This window comes from Lemur catta, chromosome 16, assembly GCF_020740605.2.
Source record: "Lemur catta isolate mLemCat1 chromosome 16, mLemCat1.pri, whole genome shotgun sequence".
NCBI classification, from domain to species: domain Eukaryota; kingdom Metazoa; phylum Chordata; class Mammalia; order Primates; family Lemuridae; genus Lemur; species Lemur catta.
The window spans coordinates 46,273,161-46,295,220 of record NC_059143.1 but is presented as its reverse complement, the minus strand read 5'-3'; the positions used below and the strand labels follow the sequence as shown (position 1 = coordinate 46,295,220).

Sequence of the window (22,060 nt, the reverse complement as noted above, 5' to 3'; positions counted from 1 at the left end):
TTTTTTTTAGACACGAAGTTGCTGTGTTCTCTGTACCACTAGATGGTGCCTCAAGCCCACGTTTGCCTGAGTTGTAGTAAACAATCCATCCTGATACCGCTCTGGTGGAGGTCCCAAAAAGGGATGCCTAGGCAGTGTTGGAAGACTGACTAGGGGTTTGTGCCTAGGGGACCTGTGGAACCAACCTCCTATGGTGTGGTGCTGCTGAACAACCACTCTGATTTGGTGTCTCTTTTAGACAAGTTACAGAGCAGAGTTTCGAGGGCTGGAGATGGTAGTCCCACCTACCCTCTTTGTGTCTGGCTGTCCTCAGGGATATGTTTCCCTTCAGACACTCCCAGTGCTCCCTATGGGTTGAGGCAGAGACAGATTTCCTGCCACAGAACCCAAGATGGTTGGGGAGCTGGTTGTCCACCTTGATCTCACTTCTTCTGGTGAAAAAACCATAAATCAGGGGGAAATTTTCTGCCTGCTTGGTGCTGGCAGATTGTGAGGACTAAGGGTACTGTGGAATGTTGACTTTGAATATTTCGGCAATGCATAATAATTACTTTTAATAAAATTTTTATTTTGGAATAATTTTAGATTCATAACTAAGAATTCATAATTTGAAATGGTGCCAAGATAATACAGGGAATTCTCATATACCCCTAACACAGTTTCCCCTAATGGTAACATCACATTACCATGGTACATTTGTCAAAACTAAGACAACAACATTAGTAGATTACTATTTACTAAACTACAGATTTCATTCGGATTTCACTAGTTTTTCCATTAATGTCAATGTAGGTACTTTTAAATAGTCAGTAGAAGGATTTAATTTTACATTGGTAATTTATAAGCCACCAAAATGATATTCTTGAGAAACTTATTGTGTATCAATATCATTTCTCCTTTCTATTTTTTCACTAAATGATGTATGTGAAATATAATAAGTGACAATGATAACCCAGTGATCAAGTATCTCAAGAATTGTCAGGCATTCAATTGAATGACCTAGTACTTCTGAAATGTAAATGAAAGTCATATTAAGACAAAATATTATTTAAGTGGTAATAAAAATTGTCATTCTCTCTAGCTAGACAGATATGACAGGATCACTAGAATGCATTATTTCAAGATTTATTTACTTATATTCAAACATGAAAAAGTTCTAGTCTACAAACTTATTTTGTGAAAATTGTACTTTTCCATTTTATGAATGTATTTTTCACACTGTAAATTGGTCCTGTTTGATGAGCAAGAAAGATGCAGAGTTTAGGGGGAACAGAATCTTCCATAAAAGAGAATGCTATTGGTCTTATTGTGTCTGATGAAGAAGAGGAACGGGTGATCTACATTTAATTCAATGGAGGGGACTCTAATTCGAAAACCTATCTCACTCCCTGTGCCAACTGCAGCCTCAGTACCTTGTTCATTTATTTCCACAAAAGCCTTATGGAAAACATTGGACAGATACAGATTTTTCTCTAAAGACATTCCTGAGAAATCAGCTTTGCTCTGGTCAAAGGCATCACTCATCCCCATACTGCTCAGGGTTGACTTGAGATCATAACTCTCTTCCAGCTTGAACTTAGGAAGATGCAATTGCACTTCATACAACTCCATCATGTCTTCCCTGGTCCATTCATTGAGCTTCTCATAGGTGATGGCCTTTTCCAGCTGCAAGTTTGGAACCAAGAAAGAAAGTAATTCCAAAGTGCAGGGAGAAATAGTGGTTGAGTGAGATCTCCTAGAAATTACGTATATGAACTATGATCACTCCCATTACCCAGGGTAATGAAACACACATTTGGAAATCTTTTGGTTGTATAATGAGATCCTTCACACTGTTGACCTTCAGGATTTTTGTTTTGCAGATTAACAGCTCTCAGGATATAGGAGAATTAGACTTTGATTCAAAATGGAAGTACTTCTACAACAGTATACAAGACATCAACTCTGTACTCAAATACATCAATATAAGTATACATTTAGATACTGTCTACACAAAAGCATATACTCTAGTTCAAGTTGTATGCCAGGGCACAAAAATATGAGTTTTATCAACATGAGAGATAGTTCTTTGAAACCAAACTCTGGCATAAAATAAAGTGTCTATAATCACAACAATATAAAATTAATAACTGTATACTATGCCAAAACAAAGAAAGAAAAAGAAAGAAAAGAAAGCCCCCAACCCTTAAGAGTAACAATTTTTATAGTGAGTTTGAGGGTTTTATAGAGAGTTTTATAGTGAGTTTGAGCTTTTTCTCCTCTTTATATGTTAAAATTATTAAATAATATATATGTATATATATATATAAATTTGATTTTTTTTAATAACACATTTGTTTCAAAGCACATGCTTTTGCTACTTTGAGAGTTTTCTAGACTAAAGCTTTGGCTATCAATGACATACCTGTAAAATATTTATGTTAATAATGTGAAAATATCTTCAGCTCAGGAACCTGCACTCCTAGGAAAAGGGCCTTATCTTAGAAGGGTGTTGACTCTAATGGTTATTTTCCCACACTAGTCTTCTTTTTACCATCCTCTCCAGTTCCGCAAATTTTATGATACAATTTGGAAGCCTTTTCTACATACTAGTAGGGCCTTGGAAACCTCTACGTATTAAGTCTGGCACATATGAAAAATTAGGCACTGTGCAAAGAAAGACCTGTGTGAGAGACTAATGTTCAGTTTAGGCATGCAAATTGCTCAGAAACATGGTCTGACCAAAGTTATGTCAGGTTTAATAGAAATCTGGATGATAAACATCTTAAATAATACTCGAAGATGGTGTTGACACAGACTTTGTCTCATAAAGGTTGTTCACTTGATAAAAATATTTCAAAAATAAGTTTTGTAAGATGGCTTAATGTGTGTCTGTGTCCTGGACTGACTGAATTATTGTTATGATCAATCCACACAGTTTTGAACAGTTTGGTGACTGACAAAGAATATCTGTATCTGTTGTGCATGTGGCTGTTTGTGTGACCACCACATGCTAGAGATGTGTATATATCACTTAATCTTTCTGAGGAATAGTAATGTCAACTTAATAGAGTTTTGTAAAGTTTAAATGGTATTGTGAAGGTAAATTACCTAGGGCTTAAAGTATGTTGAATGGATTCCTATATAGGAATTTTAAAAAAGGGAGACCATGTCCTTATGTTTTTCCCAGAAAAACACAGGGGTAAACACTGGCACCTCCCTCACATCGGTCAGACTGATGTATTTACCTGTTCCAGGCCACTGATGTCTTCTGGCAGTAGGATAAGCAGGCTGACGTCACGGCTCTCATAGTAGAGTTGAAGGCCTGTAGCTTGTGGCTTTTCTATGTGAAAAATTTGAAGTTTTTCTTTCATGTACATCATTTGCACTGGTTTGCTTGTACTCTATAAAAAATAAATACCAAAGTCATTGAAGAGATGCTCCACTAAACCTTAATTCTTTACCATCATGTATTCCCAGTTGTCTGGGACCCTGGTGAAATTGATGATCCTCTGCTAAATGCTGAATAAAGTTATCCAGACCTTCTTTTCTAGAAATATGTATTCCACTGAATAATATTACCCATGTGGGATATGTGAGTTTCTTTCTCTAACTCTATTGTGGCAACCCCTATGAATTATAGCATGGTAGAGTCTACCAAACACTTAAAAGAATATATATTCTTATGTAAACTATGTAAATGGCAATGATCTAGAAACTGAGTAAAGTGTATCTCACATGCAAACATTTGAGAAAGTATAATATTTTAGTATCATAAAAACTGGAATTCACTAAGAGAATGAAAAGACAAGCAACAGACTAGGAGAAAATATTTGCAAAACATTTATCTGATAAAAGACTGGTATTCAAAATATACAAAGAATTCTCATAACTCAACAATGATAAAACAAACAAAAATGGAAGGAACCAAGATGTGCTTCAACAGGTGAATGGATAAACAAACTATGGTACATCCGTACAATGGAATGTTATTCAGCAGTAAAACAAAAAGATCTATCAAGCCATGAAAAGACACAAAGGAACCTTAAACATATATTGGTAAGTGAAATCAGTCCGTCTAAACGGCTACATACTGTATGATTCCAACTATATGACATTCCAGAAGAGCCAAAACTGCAGAAACAAGCAACAACAAAAAAAGATCAGGGATTATCAGCAGTTTAGGTGGAGAGATGAATAGGTTGAGCACAGGGCATTTTTAGGGCAGTGAAACTATTCTAAATGATTCTGTAACGGTGGCTCGATGACATTATGCATTTGTCAAAACTCATAGAACTGTGAAATACCAAAAGTGAACCTGAATGTAAAGTATGGATTTTAGTTAATAATAATAATATATCAATATTAGCTCATTAATTATAACAAATGTACCACACCACTGCAAGATAATAATATTAATATTATAACAAGGGAAACTGTATAAGTGTTGAGAGGGAAACATATGAGAACTCTGTATTTTCTGTGCAATTTTTCTGTAAACTAAAAATGCTCTTAAAGTCTATTTTTAAATAAAACCAATTGCCAAAAAAAAAAAACCAAAAGAAAACCCTCTGCAATTAAGATGTTGTAGATATAGATTATTTTTCCATTCTATGTGGAGCTGAGTGTCAGTCTCAGAGCCCTACTCATATGCTAAGGTGGCAGCCACATGACCAGGGCTGTTTACCAGAAAGACTCCAGGACACAGTGATTGTTTCTGGGGAAAGCCCATGAATGGCACCAACCAGAATCCTCCTTGGAGTCATTATGTTAGAGCTAACAGCAAAGACTTTGTGTACTAGGGTAGTGAAGCTGGAAGGCCAAATATAGGGCAACCATATTTCCTGGTCATGTGGATAAATTCCATCTTCATTATTAGAGAATGAGAATAATAGCCAGAAGGGGAGAGGGAAGAGAGAGAGAGAATGAGAGAGAACTGAAGTTATGTTTCGAGATGCTAGAGACCTCATTCACTCACTGCTAGAATTCCCAGTTCCTCTAAGTTACGTAAGTTCCCAGTTCCTCTAAGTTACGTAAGCTAACTTATTTGCTGCAGCTGGTTTGGAATGGTTTTTATTACTTGCAATTGAAAACTCCTGGTGAATATGCCAACCCAGGGAACTATCCAGCTCATTTCTAATTAGCCTATTCGATTATGTGTTCGGTTCCTTCCTCATCCTCACCCCACTGATTGAGAAATGCCTATTGCACACAGCCACGCAATTACAGCAACAGGTCTTCAGCAGCACTGTTTGTACGCTATGGCCCATCCCTGGACTAAACAACTCTAAATACCTTGGCCAACCAGTCCCTTTCCTAGGAATTGGGAATAGTGTTTATGAAATTCATCTCTAGAATGGAGAAGGTATTGTGAATATCCATTCTCCACCATTATGAACTGGGAAGCAGAGAAAGTTAGACTTCAGCCTGAGAGAAGAAGGATTGAAGAAACAGAGTTGAAAAGGTAGGGAAAAAAATCCTGACAGCATTTGAGTCCCTGTTTCCACGCAGGTCCCAAGGGCCAGCCACACTTGTAGCCCATGGAAGCCATGAGAGATAAACCTTTAACCTTACGTTAGTCTCCATTTTCACTGAAGGGAGCTCCTGTTACTTGTTATAGAACAAGTGTGTGTGTCCTAACGTAAAGAGAAACCTTAATGAACAAGGTAAGGTTTAAATTGTTTATTTCTTTTACTTATGTAAGGGTAACAATTTGATAGAACAGAGTATTGGTTTAGTAAGTAGAACAAGAACAGAAATTCTATAGTGAACAAAACTTAGGTTCCGGTTCTGAAATGCTTCTGACTCAGGGATGCCTCCAGTCAATTGGCTACACTGTATTTCTCACCTGGGAAACAAATATAAAAACCACCCTACCCAGCTCACATGGCTGTAGCAAGTTCTGAGTGATAACATTATATGAGTAATCTATATTCAGGGAACAATGAAACGGGAATTTCCAGGTGGGATAGAGCTGGAGGCTTTTAACCCAGGCATCTCTTTCCTAGTAAGAGCCTCCGTTTACAGGAACATACAACCAAGAAGAAGAGCGAATTTGAAATAGAATTTCTTTTACAATGCCATGTGAAAATCCAAACTGATCTTTAAAAGTCTCCTACCTTGTTTATTCTAAAAGGCTTTTCTGTGGTGTTTTGCGCTGAGAATTGATGTTCCCAGGTTCCTTTAAAGTAAAGGGCATTCACCAGAACCATCCGGGTCGTGGCATCCACAGAGTCACTAGGCAGGAGATTCAGGATTTTACCTACAAGAGCAAAAGGACGGGTTTCAAATGACCAGTAGAAATATGCACATTTTAATTAAAGGCAACCAGACTTCCATTTTTCTGGAACCATATATATTTTCTTTTTAAAGTTCTGATGTTAGATTTTCCAGGAACAGAGCAACTTATGGATAAGTACTATTTCTGTCCAGAATAGTTAAGAGTAAAGAGAGAAACACTGGGGAGATAATATGCTGAATAATATTCCACATTGATTAAAGTTTGTTTTTTAATTATAAAAATTTCCCTCCAATATGAGTTGATTTTTACCCCTATTTTGAAGGGACTGAAATGCTTCCTTCTCTTTCACTTCTGTTTGTAGCCATAAACTGTAAGCTGCTCTGACTAACATCTGAAAGGTTGTGCCAATGGTTTTCTGTTGCCCAAAATACTGTTTGTTGCAATCACTTATATCAGATTGTTCTCGTTACTGTTTAAACTGACATTTGGCTGGCAGCCCCTAATACATTCTCTCCAAACTCCCTATTAAAGCACCTTAAAAGAGTTATAAAAATATTATCTATCTATCTATCTATATGTGTGTGCGTAAAATCAAGTCTAAGAGGTTTGTAGTAGAGGCAATATATTTGACACCTGAGGTAAATAGAACTGAATCGAGAACAACCTCCCAGCCAACCCGGCTTCCACCTGCAACAGAGACTACTCAAAATAAAAGGCTGATCTTTTAAACCACCAAAATACAGACATGGGAGAGATTTAAAAGTTATAAAGGATAGCTTGAGGACTTAATTTTAAAATGATATGGATGTTTAGGTAAGTCCTGTTATGCCTATTTTGGGAAGTGTTCTTATAAAATGGTGTTGAATTTTGTCAAATACTTTTTCTGCGTCTATTGAGAGAATCATGTGGTCTTTGCTTTTGCTTCTATTTATGTGGTGAATTACATTTATAGATTTGCATATGTTGAACCATCCCTGCACCTCTGGAATGAAACCCACTTGGTCGTGATGGATTATTTTTTTTTGATAAGCACCTGAATTTGGTTTGCTAGGATTTTGCTGAGAATTTTTGCAAGAAGTTGACATTGATAGAATACCATTAACAGGTCATATTTAAATTTCATCAATTGTTCCAATAAAGTCTTAATTTTTAGGGACAGAAATCAATCCAAGACCTCACATTGCATTTAGTTGTAATTTCTTCTTAATCCCCTTTAATCTGGAACAATTTCTCATTCATTCATTGCCTCTCATGACCTTGACACTTTTTTAGAAAAAGACTTGTCATTTGTTTTGTAGAATGCCCCTGAATTCTCAGCTTGGGTTACTCTGATGTTTCCTTACAATAATATTCAGGTTATACATTTTTGTGAGAATATCACTGTTATGGGTTGAATTTTGTCCTCCAAAAAGACATGTTCAAGTTCTAAACCGCAGTACCAGTGAATGTGACCTTATTTGGAAATAGAGTCTTTGCAGATGTAGTCAAATTAAGATGATGTCATATTTGATTTTGATTAGGGTAAGCTTAAATTCAATGATTAGTGTCTATATAAAAAAAGGGGAATTTGGACACTGACACACAGAAAGGAGAATGCCACATGAAGATACAGAGACACAGATACAAGGAAAAAGGCATGTGCTGACAGAGGCAAAGATTGGAATGATGCCTGTACAAGCCAAAGAATGCCAAGGACTACTAGCAACCACCAGAAGCTAGGAGAGGCAGGGGAAAGTTTCCTCCATAGAGCCTTCAGAGGAAGCATGGCCCTGCTGACAGTTTGATTTTGACACCCAGCCTCCAGAACCATGAGAGAATAACGTCTGCTGTTTTGTGGTTGCGGCAGCCCCAGGAAACTAACATAACCACAGAAGTCATGCTGTGTCCTTCTCAATGAATATATCAGGAAGGTCATGATGCCTGTATGTCCTGTTACTGGTGATATTAATTTGAACACTTTCTTTCTCCACTGTAAAATAACTGGTTTTTTTGGTATAATAATGAATAAGCCAAAAAAAAAAAAAAGAATTATAAATCGAGAAAAAGTAAAGGCTAGAATGAACCCAATGGTCTTGGATTGGAATTTAGAGGTATCAATATGACCTTCTACTCTTTAACATATATATGGAAACATAATTGAATAGATATGGAAATAGATACAAATGTGTCCATAACACAGATATTTCCTATCTCTGTTTGCTGAGAGGGCCTGGAAGCAACAAAACCCCCATGGTAATCAGTATATCTAACACCCAGATCTTGATTTCTCAACTCCATCCTTCAAAAAAGGAAAGCAGGACTTCTAGACAAAATGCCAATACCAGGGCGGGCAGAGAGGAAGTACAAGATAAGGATATCTTTGGCTTCTTCATGTAAGAAGATACTTTGAGACCATATAAATATCCTGTTTTTCATCAGACTTTTGCCCACCTATTTTAGCATCCATTTATGATTCTTGCCTAAAACAATTACTACTGTGGTTACTATCAAAAATGGTGCTTTTCTATTTCCATCATTCCTTCTATATTTATTAACTACAATTACACTATAAAGAAGAGCTTTCCCTTCTTCATTTATTTAAATATTTAATTATTTATTTATATCAGTGTAGACTCAGAGATATTTGTTTTATTCTATGGTTTATAATTCATTACTATCATTTATTTTCTTGATCAAATTATCCCAGATTTCACCATTGGAAACCTCCTCTGTTGGCTCCTCTGTCCTTTTCACATATTCCCAAATATTTTGAGCATTTCCTTATCTCCTGGCACCACAAGATATCCTTATCTTGTACTTCCTCTCTGCCCGCCCTGGTATTGGCATTTTGTCTAGAAGTCCTGCTTTCCTTTTTTGAAGGATGGAGTTGAGAAATCAAGATCTGGGTGTTAGATATACTGATTACCATGGGGGTTTTGTTGCTTCCAGGCCCTCTCAGCAAACAGAGATAGGAAATATCTGTGTTATGGACACATTTGTATCTATTTCCATATCCAATTATGTTTCCATATATATGTTAAAGAGTAGAAGGTCATATTGATACCTCTAAATTCCAATCCAAGACCATTGGGTTCATTCTAGCCTTTACTTTTTCTCGATTTATAATTCTTTTTTTTTTTTTTTTGGCTCATATGATTTCCAATATATTTACTTATTTGCTCCTTCCTAGATTACACATAAAGTAGTTTCAGAATTGCTACCCTATTCTATGAAAAGCAAATTTAATGACTAGTGTACAACATTCATGTGTTTTTTTTTTTTTTCAGTCTTAGAATACATAGCCAAAGTACTGTCTTTTTTAGACTTCATATTTATGGTCAAATGCTACTTTTCAAAGTTAATTCTAGAACAAATATTTGTTAAAGAGAATACTTCTGAAACAGTGCTATAAACTAAGATGCTAGTAAAGGACTGGAAAATTTGAAGAATCCCTAAAAAGAAAATGTAGATGGATGAGATTGATAGTGGAAATTAGAGTGTACACACACAGGCATCACATATGACCTCTGGGGAGGCCAGCGTGAACTCAAAGGCCATGCATTCATGGAGCTTGTTGGAGGCGGAGGGCATCAGTGAGATTAATGGAATAATTCCATTTATAGCAATGGCTCTTAACTTTGCCAATTAGAATCTTCCAAGGACTTAAAAATACTGATGCCTAAGTCTCACTTCCAAGTGTTTGAATTAATTCATCAGGAGTTAGGCATAGAAATCAGTAAATTCAATTGAATGTGTAGCCAGGATTGAGAGCCACTGGTTAACAGCAACTGTGGCTATTGACTTTATATACCTTCCTGGGTGCTGGCAATGGGCTGCAAATATGTCAGCTGACAGGTTGGAGTAATGAGTGAAGGCACACTATGTCGCTGCATCCCCAAGGAGCTAGGTATTTCCAAGAAAGACTGGGAACCTCCCACACCCAGAAGACAAGTTACGGACACAGCACATCAGTGTCAGCCCAATAGACACTACAGACAAGTGACTGTGATCAGAATTACCAACTACAGACAGATGACATGGGATTCTCAAATGAAAAGACAAGCATAAAGCCAAAAGGATTAAACAATTAAGAAAATCAACCCTATGAAAGAAAAGCGCCAAACTTGACACACGTAAATAAGAAACAGAATTAATACAGCAAAAAGATGATCTAAAAATAGGCAAAGACTGGCCAGCCGCGGTGGCTCACGCCTGTAATCCTAGCACTCTGGGAGGCCGAGGTGGGTGGATTGCTTGAGGTCAGGAGTTTGAGACCAGCCTCAGCAAGAGCAAGACCCCCGTCTCTACTAAAAAAAATAGAAAGAAATTATCTGGCCAACTAAAATACATATATAGAAAAAATTAGCCGGGCATGGTGGCGCATACCTGTAGTCCCAGCTACTTGGGAGGCTGAGGCAGTAGGATCGCTTAAGCCCAGGAGTTTGAGGTTGCTGTGAGCTAGGCTGACGCCACAGCACTCACTCTAGCCGGGCAACAGAGCGAGACTCTGTCTCAAAAAAAAAAAAAAAAAGGCAAAGACTTCAGAGAGTTGAGAGATCGCACCCATGAAAAAGCAATAACCAAAAACCATAGGTCTTTAAGGGAAAAAAATAATTGTTGAAGTAGAACATACATACTTGTGGAAGTAAAACTCTTAATTAGATGGACTGAGTAGCTGAATGAACACAGCTGTGGCAAATTCATGAGATGAAAAAGTGTAGCAGGACAAAAAGATGAAAAATAAGAATAAATGAAAAATTGAAGCATGTGGGATAGATCCTGAAATTTCAAGTTTGTTTATTAGGAGTACTGAGGGCAAGAACGGAGAGAATGAAGAGAAGAAAATCACGAAATAAATAACATCCACAATTTCCTTTACCTGAAGGAATCTTTAAATTTAGATTTAAAATCAGTGCAAGGCAGAATTAAATAATAAATAATTAAAAAAATAAAAACAAAAATGATCCCTGCCTAGAACACACTGTGGAAACCTCAGAACACTAAGAAGAAAGACACAATTCTAAAGTCAGATTATCTATAGGTGATAAAATTTCTGAGAAATCCAATGTTTGAAAATGTCCTTATTTTTCTTTCCACTATATTAATGGAGTGGCTAAATATAGAAAGTTCAAATTCCATTTTTCCTCTAGACAATAACATCCAGCACTTCCCTAGCAGACTTTAGAATTGTGTCTTTCTTCTTAGTGTTCTGATTTTATGTTTCTAATGGTGTGCTGGTAAGTTGGTCAGGGCAAGATAGGGGCACATAGTTACACATGATACAATTCAGTAAATACAACGACGCTTGGAGAAAGGACTCTACCGAGCCCCTTAAGCTTACCCTCAGTCTGGCTTTCAACCCAAGAGTTGATCTCCTTTCTGATTTGGTCAGAAGCTCCCACAAAGTTAACAGACCGTGGCTCTGCACCAAAATATGTTTTCATGTCTTCTAAATATTTCTGAAAGACATAGGTAAAAATTCCCTTTTGAAGTGTTTGCCCAAAACTGAGAAATCAAACCTGTTTAGATTATCAAAAGAACTAGGTAGATGGACAATTGCAAACTCCCAAGCATCACTCCCTTCTTTTTTTCCCCACTCTCAGTTTTGGTCAAAAACTAAACACCACCATCTTCAAACTTAGCAGGTCACTGACTGGCCACGTAGAACTCCAGGCATGGAAGGAAGGTCTGATGCCCACAGTTCTGAGGCTTCCGCATATTCTTATTTTCTACTTTTATTCATGCTTGGGAATGAAACTAGAATAGAAATGGAGGACGCTACGAATGACAGGCATGATCCCAGTTGCCGGTAGGTATTGGGAGTCTACTTGGCTTTCTGTGGCAGGATGGAACCAAAGTGAGACCTGTGCATCTGGCAGCTTCGTTCTGTGAACTCCAAACATTCAAGAGTTTTGTGGAGGGCCCCTGAAGAAAACTATATTCTGCCATGAAAACTGATTTTAAGCAAGGTCAAAGGTTTTGAAAATGGATTTCTAAGCATGGTCTAAGGTTTTATTAGGCATTCGGAGGCAAAAAGCAAGGCCTCCTCCTTCCCCTTTGATATTCACCCTGTGGCAATCATCCTATGCGGGCTGTGACTGAGGGTGCTGTTACCGGGCACCAGCCTGGGGACATAATTCATTCTTAAGGAAAGGACAGCTGTGATATCCCTTCAGTTTTCTTACTTTATGGAGGGCTTGTAGGCAGTAAACAGTGGTAAGTTAATTCTTCTTCCAGGAAGTGGTTTGAAGATTATGAAGTCCAAGCAAGTTACTTGGATTTTATAATCTAGTAAAAAGAAAACTTAAATATTCTCAAGACACTATTTCCTGTCTTAACCCAGGGCTTGTGAACGTGTAAAAAGAGGTTTGTTTCTCTGTACCCCTCTGGTTTCCCAGTGCCCACTGAGCTGAATCATCCCTGCTACTTTTGGCTCAAACAGGAGTCCATAAACCTATCAGTAATGGAACTGTCTTTAAGAATCCATTTGACTGGTGCTCTGTCTTCAGTAATAGCAAAGCCCAAGTCCTGAACTCCCCAGAATTCACTGGATATGGACATGGATAGCACTGCTTGAAATCACAAGACGGCTTTATTTTATCTTACTATCCCTCTACCCTACCTAATTTTCTCACTCTTTGCCCATGGGACACCTGGGTCCTCCTGCTCTCTGATATGTGCCAAAGGATGTGACGGACAAACCTGAAAGAAGTAAACGATTTAACTCGTTTGGGGCGTACCACTCTGAGGAGCGCTTCAGTCTCTACAGAGTATATATAAGTCGCCATGGTCTGTATTGGTGGAGTTTAAGCCATTAGCAAAGGAGAGTTGATATTATTTCATATTTCATGTTCCCAAGGTCTCTAAAGACCTGATGTGAAAACTGCCCACTCCTTTCATCCCAAGGTAGCTTTGCCCTCAAGTACACAGTCTGAAGTCACAGTCCTGTGATCAACATCCGCCTCTGTCCCTTCGTACTGTCCTTACTTAATTATTCCACAATGTTTCATCTCTGCTTCTTGTGAAACAAACATTGGCCCAGGCATTATATCGACCACATTTCTATATATGTTCACAGGCTGTTCCTGGGGTTTACTTCTTTATTCTAGAAATACAGATCTGATCACTAGATCTGGCTTGAGACCCATTATTGGTTTCCTTTACTACTTAGACACCTATTGTCTAAATGGTTGTTTACAGGAAGTACTGACCTCATTAAGATTGTCCCTGGGATCCCCAGAGAAATGCACAGAGTTAATTGATTGCTCTCACATGGCTCTGTCCCCCCCATTAGCTTGAAATAAGACATTTTCACTTACATTGTGAAATGGATACGTTTTCTCGCCATATATGGCATTGGCTGTTTTAAGTGTGTAGGTATTGGTGGGCTTGAGGATTTCTGAAATGAGTGTTTTAAAATCAGAATGTATTTCTTCAGCCTTGCCCAAGTTGAATTCCTTTAAAAGAAGAGGAATTAGTCAAATAAAAATGTTGAACAAGGGCTACATAAATGTCAGCAACCTACAGCTAAATGAAATTATTCGGTGTATTGTAAACGAAAGCTGAAAACAATTCTAAAGCAGTTAAAAATGTTTCTTTAATGTTATCGGTGCACAAAATTAAATGTTCTTGGGGTATCTCTTTCTTCACATCTAGTTTGCAAAGGCAGGCAGGAACAAGTTTGAAAGTAGAGACATTTTGAGAGAGATAAAAAGGAGATGGAGACAAGGGGTTTTTCAAAATGTGCAGATATTTTTTATTCTGAAGATGTCTCTATAATTTTCATATATATATTTTTTAAAAGTCACCCTTTAAAGGTTGCTTAAATTAACCACTAAAGTATATGTGCTAAAAGTGCTTTCTCCTTAATTATCAAATGGATATTAAAAGATAATATATACCATTTTTCTTTTCTTTTCACTTTCAGGACCAGATTTGACAGCCTGGTCTCTGATAAAATGAAGAACCTGTAATTTCAATAAAAAGACAAGTGAGTACACTTTGCAGAGAAGTAATCATATGAAATACACATCCATAACTACAAACTAGTCATTCCTATAACTGCAGAACATATAGTTAATTAAACAAAGGAACTCTGATTTGATTTAAATGATGCGTTAAGCTAATAGAGTAAATCATGAGCTGCTTTTAAATAATTTAAGTTTCTAGTCTTTTGTTTTAACACTTTTTATAAGATATTTAGGTTGATATTGGGAATACCCTAAGGTAAAATTCTCTTATTTTCCATATTTCCCTTTTATCCATGGTTGTTTTGAGAAGAAGTCTAAATGTCCAACTGAGACCATCATCTGGACAATTTAAGCAAAAGCCATCATTGCCCCAATTATTTGGAAAATTAAGAGATTGCGGTTGTTTTTTTCTAGTTAAGTGCTTCAGTTCTCATTGTCTACTTCCACTGGACATATATAGACATACTATTTTGCTCACCCCAGCATTTCATTTGAAAGTTAACAGGAAGGCCATGGCTGTCCCTGTTTCCTCTGAGTTGTACAACAGTGGAACAGAAGGCCATGATTCCCACTCCCACACCCAAGACCCAGCTCACAGTAAGGAATATGGTATATTGTATCAAGGGTTGCACTGACCCACGGTAATGGAACAAGGACCCCTTGCCATGCAAAAAGAGGTACCTAACTAATTCATTAGGATCATTTGCAGCTCAAACTGTTAATATTTAAAACACGAACAAGCAACACTCAGCGATATATTTATATGAAATAGATTCACACTGAAATGCACTTAAGATTAAGTCTACTACATTAATGGTTAAGCCTTTGAACTAATCAACCAGTCATTAACAAGTTGTGAACCAGGATTTTGTTGTTGTTGTTAAACCACTCAATATATTGTGAACTACAAGACGAAGGGTGATATTCCAGGCCCAAACTGACAGGACATGTATTCTGCCAACCTCACTCAGAATCACTGGCTGTGCTCATTTCCATACTTGGCACAGAGGACGCCCTCTTGGGTGAAAATTATGTCACACAGCCTTTTGATTATTGCATGATTTAAGGATGCATTTACTTTTTTCTGTCATTTTTATTTAAAAAAACACATTTATTTATACATATAGGTATATATATGTATACATAATCAGGTATATTATATTTTTACACACATACATATATACATACATAAATGGCTATTTTGTTATCTATGGCTCTACATATATATAGAGAGAGGATTAGATTCATTCAGACAACCAGGGATTGAACAAAGAAACAGCCAAACAAAGCATGAGGAACAGAATTCTTTTAATTTTCTTTTTTGTGTCATCAAGAAAATCCTTCTGATTAGAAATATGGTAAATAATTCTGTTATTTAAAGTTTGTCCCATTGCTTCATAAAATATTTTAATTAACAAAATAAAATTGGTTTCAGTGTTCAACCAAAATTGTTAGCCTCATCATTTCTTCATTTTATTTTGCTAAAGGACACAGGACCTTAAAGGGTTTTCCAGCAACAGTTTTCAAATTGATTCCCTTTACCAGGCTGTGTTTTATGGTCTAGAATTTTTTTAAAGTGTATCTTTTGCTCTTGACAACATTGTTGTAAAATGTGGGCTATTGGGTCTTCAAGAGAAAATTAAAGTTAAAAGGTGAGGAAAGCATTTAGTTTTAAGGCAACAGAGGATTTCCACTCACCTGGGCCATTTGGACTGCAGTGGTACCTTCAGTGCCCAAATACACCATGGCCAAGGAAGTTGAGATGCCCCAGGGTGAAAAGAAAATATTTTTACCCTCAGCAGATTCAGCTAGCTTTTTGCTAAATTCCAGGGCAAACTGGTTGATTGATGATGCTAGAGAGTCCATTGGGAAAACCTAAGAAAAATAAAGCAAAAGATAGAGAACATGTTAATAATTCTTTGCATTTATTTTACTTGGGTAAAAGTATCCTTCCATATTTATATACATATCCATATGTCTGTTCATAAAAGCTAAATAGACTTTAGCAAAATTCTAGTCCAACAATATTATTTTATATATTAGAACACTGCAGGCAAGGGAATTTAAGAGAATTGCCTCAAATTTTAATGCTAATATGCACCAGAGGACAGTTGGATTCTGGTCAGTTAGCAGCTGAGTTTCATAATATAGTTTTTGCTACTGTCCTGGCATTTATCACACCACTGGTTTTGTTTCTATATGTTTACATCTAGTCTTTCCAACTCTGGGGCGAGCTTCCTGAGAACAAAACTGTCTGCTTATATTGCTTTTTACATATAACGGCACCTAGCTCAGGACTTTGCACAAAATGGGCACTTACAAATACTTGTTTATTACTTGTTTACATGTTCACTGATTGGGCTCTAGCCACCATTATTCATTTATTTGAACTTGAAATCATGCACAATTAAGTGAGAAATGCTTTCCAAGAAGTTGAGAGGTTAAGACTCATTTGCCTTTATTCTCACTCATTCGAGACTCTCTGAAACTGTCTTCTTAAACAAGAGCACTCAGGTTTCCTCATCTTTTTAGATATTACATTCGACTCCTAAATTTCATCTCTAATTTTTCTAATAATTTAAAAGTCTTTTAAAATCAGTTCCCTATCAAAAACATAGCTAGTTCAATGTATTGTCATTTTATGGCAAAAGACTTTCTCAAGTTGGCTTAATGATTGAAACTAAATCAAATTCTTAGACCTAGGAACTCCCATTAAAGCCAATGTTGTGTAGTTTTGTCTTGCACTGACGTCACCTGGCCCTCTGAGAAAGCTAGAATGAGAGCTTTGGAAAATGTCAGTTTTCTATAGTCAAATAGTAATAACTGAATTAAGGGAGAGGCGTGTGTAGACAAAACCTGGATTCATCATAACTTGGAGTTAATGATACTGTGGAAATCCCTCCTACCCATAGGCTTGTCCTTAACCAAACAGCTTTCCAACCTCTAAAACATGCTGTAGGTGTGGCTCCCGCCCACTCCCAAAGCTGATAATCCCAGGCTGACTTTATTTGATTTAAAAAAAAAAAACAAAACTAGTTTTGTAGTAATTCTATACCCTCATAAAATGTTGAAAGCTTGCCTGTGAGTATTTTTTCTTAACAGATCAAATGCCATCTTGGAAATAACCTTTCCACTTTCTTTAAGGCTATACTCGTTTAAATGACATTTTGCTAACTGTATACAGTATATATCAAGGTTTATCTTTTCAAAACTCATGAGTTAAATTAATATGAAAAATGTTTGACTTCCTGGCCATGAAGGCGGGGAGAAAGTAATATTTTAGGGCCTGGGATTTTTATCTTTCTACCTCAGTCTGTGGTTATTCGAGAGTTTATTTACTTATGACAAAGTCCTAAAAACAATAATTCTTTCTAATGAAAGCCAATTTCTCATGAAAAGTTAATATCCAATTGTATTAAGCTTTATTAATTCCCTCATTAATATTATCATTAACATATCAGGTGTAGCCCAGAACATACAAGAGGAACAATTTCTGATTTTCCTTTTTTTAAAGAAATTTAATGAAGTACTGATCCAGCTGTTAGGAATATTTAACCCAATGGTGAAAAGTACTTTCTGAAGGGTATTAGAATTTTAGGATGAGATTTTATAGGAAATAATTTTCTCGTACAAATGTTGGACAATTATCTTTTCAGAGAAGATTGTTAAGTGTCTAAATCCGAAGCCTACTATGTTATTTTCAAAATAAATTGCTCTTTTGCAGTTTTCCAGGGCTATAAACTGATTTTATATATATGAAATATATATATATATGAAAAAAACACGTATATGAACTCAATCTGTCAATAGACTTAGGGGAGAAACTGAAGAGAATTAAGAAGGATAATGTCATTCATGAAAATGTCTCATCATAGACACACATGCTCCCAGCACATCAGAGTTGGAAAGAACCTCGGAGTTCCCCTAACCCAACTCCCCCATGTTATCTGCTAAGAAACTAGAGCCCAGAGAGGTTAAATGAGCTGATGAAGGACGCACAGCTAACAGCTGAGTGAAAATTGCAACCCCATTCTCTTGACTCTGAATACAATTGCTTTTGTCATTATTTCCCATTGTCTTTAAGATTTTGATGGTAAAAGAAAGAGATTGGGTGATGAAGGACTCACAGCAGAAGACTAGAACAGGAGAAGAAAGAAAATCAGAAGAGGGATGAAGAGGAAGAGGAGGAGGAGGGAGCAGGAAGGATTCTTGTCCCCTTTTCCATCAGAGACTATTCACGGCCTCTTGCTGGTGATACCGATATTACCTCCTTCATGGAGTTGTACATATCAGAAAATGACATCTTCCCCCACTCCTCAGAACCTCTCTATTACCTAAAGGCTTTTTCTGAGGGACGTGATGGTTCAGAACGGTTTATGAACAGCACCTAGTGTAAGGTGGGTGATTAGGGACTTAGCTTATCCCATAGAAGAGGAGAAAGCTAATGGAGCATGAAACAGTGGCTAGGACGGAAAAGTGGGGTGTTGGATGGGGGCGCAGTTAGAGAGTCAGACCATTAGTTCCGTATATTGATGACTAGCATTGAAATTCATGTTGCCACGCCCACTCTTCTGAAGAGCTGGAAACGTTTCGGTTCAATTATTCTGAGACTGTTCTGTTACTCCTCACCTGTGTTGACAGATACAGAGGTAGTAAATCCAAAAATGTGACTGGGGAAAAGTTCACTTGTGGTTTCTCAATCCCTAGTGAAACAGTTTCTCTAACTTGTTTGGAAATGAATGCTCTCTCCCCCTTAGCCCTCTTTGTACTACAAACTTGAATCAGCTCAGGGTTAATTCTCTCTGACTTGTACAGAAAAATTCTTAGGGGATGAAGCCTTAACTATTTTTATTTTTTGAGGGGGAGGCCTTCATTATTTGTTATTTACCTAGGCACTTCAACAAAGAAGAAAATCAGAAATAAACATTATTAACCAAAGAAACATTTACAATACCTTATTTTCTTCCACTGGAGCTGAATGGGCAATTTGTTCCTTTAGTAAGAGATTGTGGCTAAAGAGTTAGGTAACTTTTAACTGAAGAAAGGGAAAAAAAAAAAATTTTAGCACCTCCCTCTTCTTAGCCCCACCCTTTGATTAACTTTCACAAGTGTGTACACACTCTTTCTTTCAGGCTTATTTTAGCCAGACGTTCAAATAAAAAGACAGAGATAGACAGTTGAGGTTTTGTCTCAATTATTCCATTACTCACATTTTCCATGTCTGTCCACATGTAGAGACCTGAATTCTGTCAAATTGTAACTCATTCTTTTTTTGCTTAATCCCTTCTCGAGTCTGCCAACTGACAACAATTACTATATGGTTTTCCCTGGTGGATTTAAAAAAAAAATAGCTTCAAATTACTGAAATAATGATGAGCAATGAAATGGAAAATATTGCTGGGGAGTTATGTACTGTGAACCTGTGGAAGTTGTCCTTAGAGTCCCACGTGAGAGGAAGCCAGGAAGATTCCCTGTGCTCACTGGAGGGCTGGTGTAGAATGCAGGGCATAACTCCAGGAGTGGGACGTCAGTTCTCCCCACCAGCAGGGACGGGAAATTTGGGTCAATGTTTTAGACACAGTTATTGAGTGGGGTGTTCGTTCATCATTTTCTGGTTCTCTTATTTTTTCCTGTGAATGTTTCCTCCCTCCTCATGTACTGTAAAGGGAAAATGATAGGTCAATTGTTTCATTTGCATGTGCCTGGAGGAATAGTGGAGGGAGAGAAGGGAAAAATGGGCACAGGAGGAAAAATCCAAGGGTTTAAGGGAAAGGAGGAGCTTCTATTCATATCATATTTGCTATATTTTTCTTTATGTAGTTTCCCTTTTTCTCTTCACAGAGGCGCACATATCTTCTGGCAAGCTGGCTCAGAGTTTAGTATTTGAATGCTGGTGTGGAGAGCAGAGCAGAGTGTTGCTCTGGACTTTTCTGGGAAATGAGACCTGTGCTAGGAAAGGCCAGGATGCCTTCCAGGCTTGTGCTGAGCAGATGCGATTATCTGTGGATGCCCCCAGGTCTGCTATTAGATGAGAGTGTCATATGGAGGCTTCAGGTATGAGGACTGCTCACCTTGACTGACAGCAGTTCACCGGAGAGTAACTTGGCCTGCATCCGTGCACAGTGTGTGGATTCTGCTGAGCCAGGCAAGAAATTGTTTCATCTTCTTGAAAGTCACAGACTAAGTTTCACTCATTTTTTCCCAAAACCTTCTCTAGAGCCCTTTCCCATTTCTTCTGGATTAAAACCCCTATAGGTAGCTATACTGCCTACATTAATAAAATCAAGGTTGTGCATATTTTACTTCCTGTTGGGGAGCTAGAAAAGAGGAAAGGATAATCCTATCCTAAGTTAAATAACATAGTATCTATAACAATTTAGTTTGTCATTTTTTATGTATGGCCTGCTTTATGTGTGTGTGTGTGTGTGTGTGTGTGTGTGTGTATCTCAATATGTACGTATATTACTAGTAAAGCTAGAGGAATAAGAACTAAATGAATAGGGAACAGAGGTAAGAGAAAGATTTTTTGCTCTGGTCTTTTTTATGATATTTAATGTTTGTTTGGGCCATGTGAATTTACTAGGTATTCAAAAAAATTCAGAAACAGAGAAGAGTCCCAGGTGCATCACTATTATTCTAATGGGAATCCAGAAGAAGGGAAAAGATAAGAACAGGGCAGAGGCAACTGAGTAGGTAACGGGAGTCTTAGTCAGTTCAGGCTGCTACAACAGGATACCATAGACTGGGTGGCTTAAACAATAGACATTTATTCCTCACAGTTCTGGAGACTAGAAATCTGAGACCAGGGTGCCAACATGGTCAGGTTCTAGTGGGAGCCCTCTTCCTGGTTCACAGATAGCTGCCTGTTGTATCCTCACATGGCAGAGAGAAAAAGATCTGGTGCCTTCCTCTCCTTTAATCAGGGCACGAATTCCATCGTGGGGGTTCTACCCTCATGACCTCATTTAACTCTCGTTACTTCCCGAAGTCCCCACCTCTAAATACCATGACATTGGGGATTAGCATTTCAGTATACAAATTTTGAGGAGTACAAACTGTAAGCCCATAGCAATGGCTGAAAGTTTCCTAGAACTGAAGCATGGTACAAGTCTCCAGATGGAAAAATCTGCTGATGAACACGATATATTTTTTAAAACACAATTTTAAAAATACACTCAAGGCAATAGAATATCAAAAAGTATCATCACAAACAAAAGAAAATTATTAAAACTACAAGGAGAAAGAATTGTCTTGGTCTCAAATTTCCCATGAGCAACTTTGGGTGCCAAAAGATAATAGAATAATACCTTTAAAGTGCTGAAGAGTGTTTAGAACCTGGAGTTCTACACCCATACTCTAACTCAAGAATTAGAGTGAAATATGGATATTTTAAGACTTGCAATGATTCAAAAAGTTATCATCTACCACCTTGCAGAATGAATTATTAAAGTACTAAGAAAGATACATCTAAAAGTAAGTAGGAGAATGCAAGAAGCAACATCCCTTAATTTTTAAGAATTTCTGATCAGAGGAAATCCACCATGATTCAAGCATTAAAAAATTAACTGAATAATTTTCTGGGATTCTATGGATGTGCTTGACCAGCTGACAGTGAAACAGTTTTATTGCTGACAAACATAATAAAGGCCATAATCACTAGTATTTATTAAATACTATATATGCCAAGTATTCTTTTAATTTTTGCTTGGTACATACAAACCCATTTAATCATCATAACAACCTTATGACAAAAGCAGTCTTTTCTCTAGTTTACACTGAAAGTAAACTGAAGCAAAAAGAGCACCATGCCTGGCCCATGGTTGGACCACTTGTAAGTGTTAGAACCGGGATCTGGAGGCAGATAATCCTGAGACTACTTCTTAGCCACCAT

At 37.2% G+C, this 22,060-nt stretch overlaps 1 protein-coding gene and 1 long non-coding RNA gene across 2 annotated transcripts; one reads left to right on the top strand and one right to left on the bottom strand.

The window, feature by feature from the left end:
* Positions 1-547: 547 nt before the first annotated feature.
* Positions 548-19,204, bottom strand: SERPINB10 (serpin family B member 10). The gene is made up of 8 exons (XM_045527331.1): positions 19,124-19,204; positions 15,868-16,044; positions 14,101-14,166; positions 13,519-13,656; positions 11,541-11,658; positions 6,099-6,241; positions 3,228-3,383; positions 548-1,665 (listed from the first exon to the last, which is right to left on the bottom strand). Exons 2-8 carry the CDS (start codon positions 16,033-16,035, stop codon positions 1,261-1,263), a joined length of 1,194 nt encoding a protein of 397 aa, XP_045383287.1. The 5' UTR covers positions 16,036-16,044; positions 19,124-19,204; the 3' UTR covers positions 548-1,260.
* Positions 5,347-20,455, top strand: LOC123621524. The gene is made up of 3 exons (XR_006729173.1): positions 5,347-5,443; positions 14,127-14,189; positions 20,011-20,455. It is a non-coding gene; the product is annotated as an uncharacterized LOC123621524 (long non-coding RNA).
* The last annotated feature ends 1,605 nt before the right edge of the window (positions 20,456-22,060 follow it).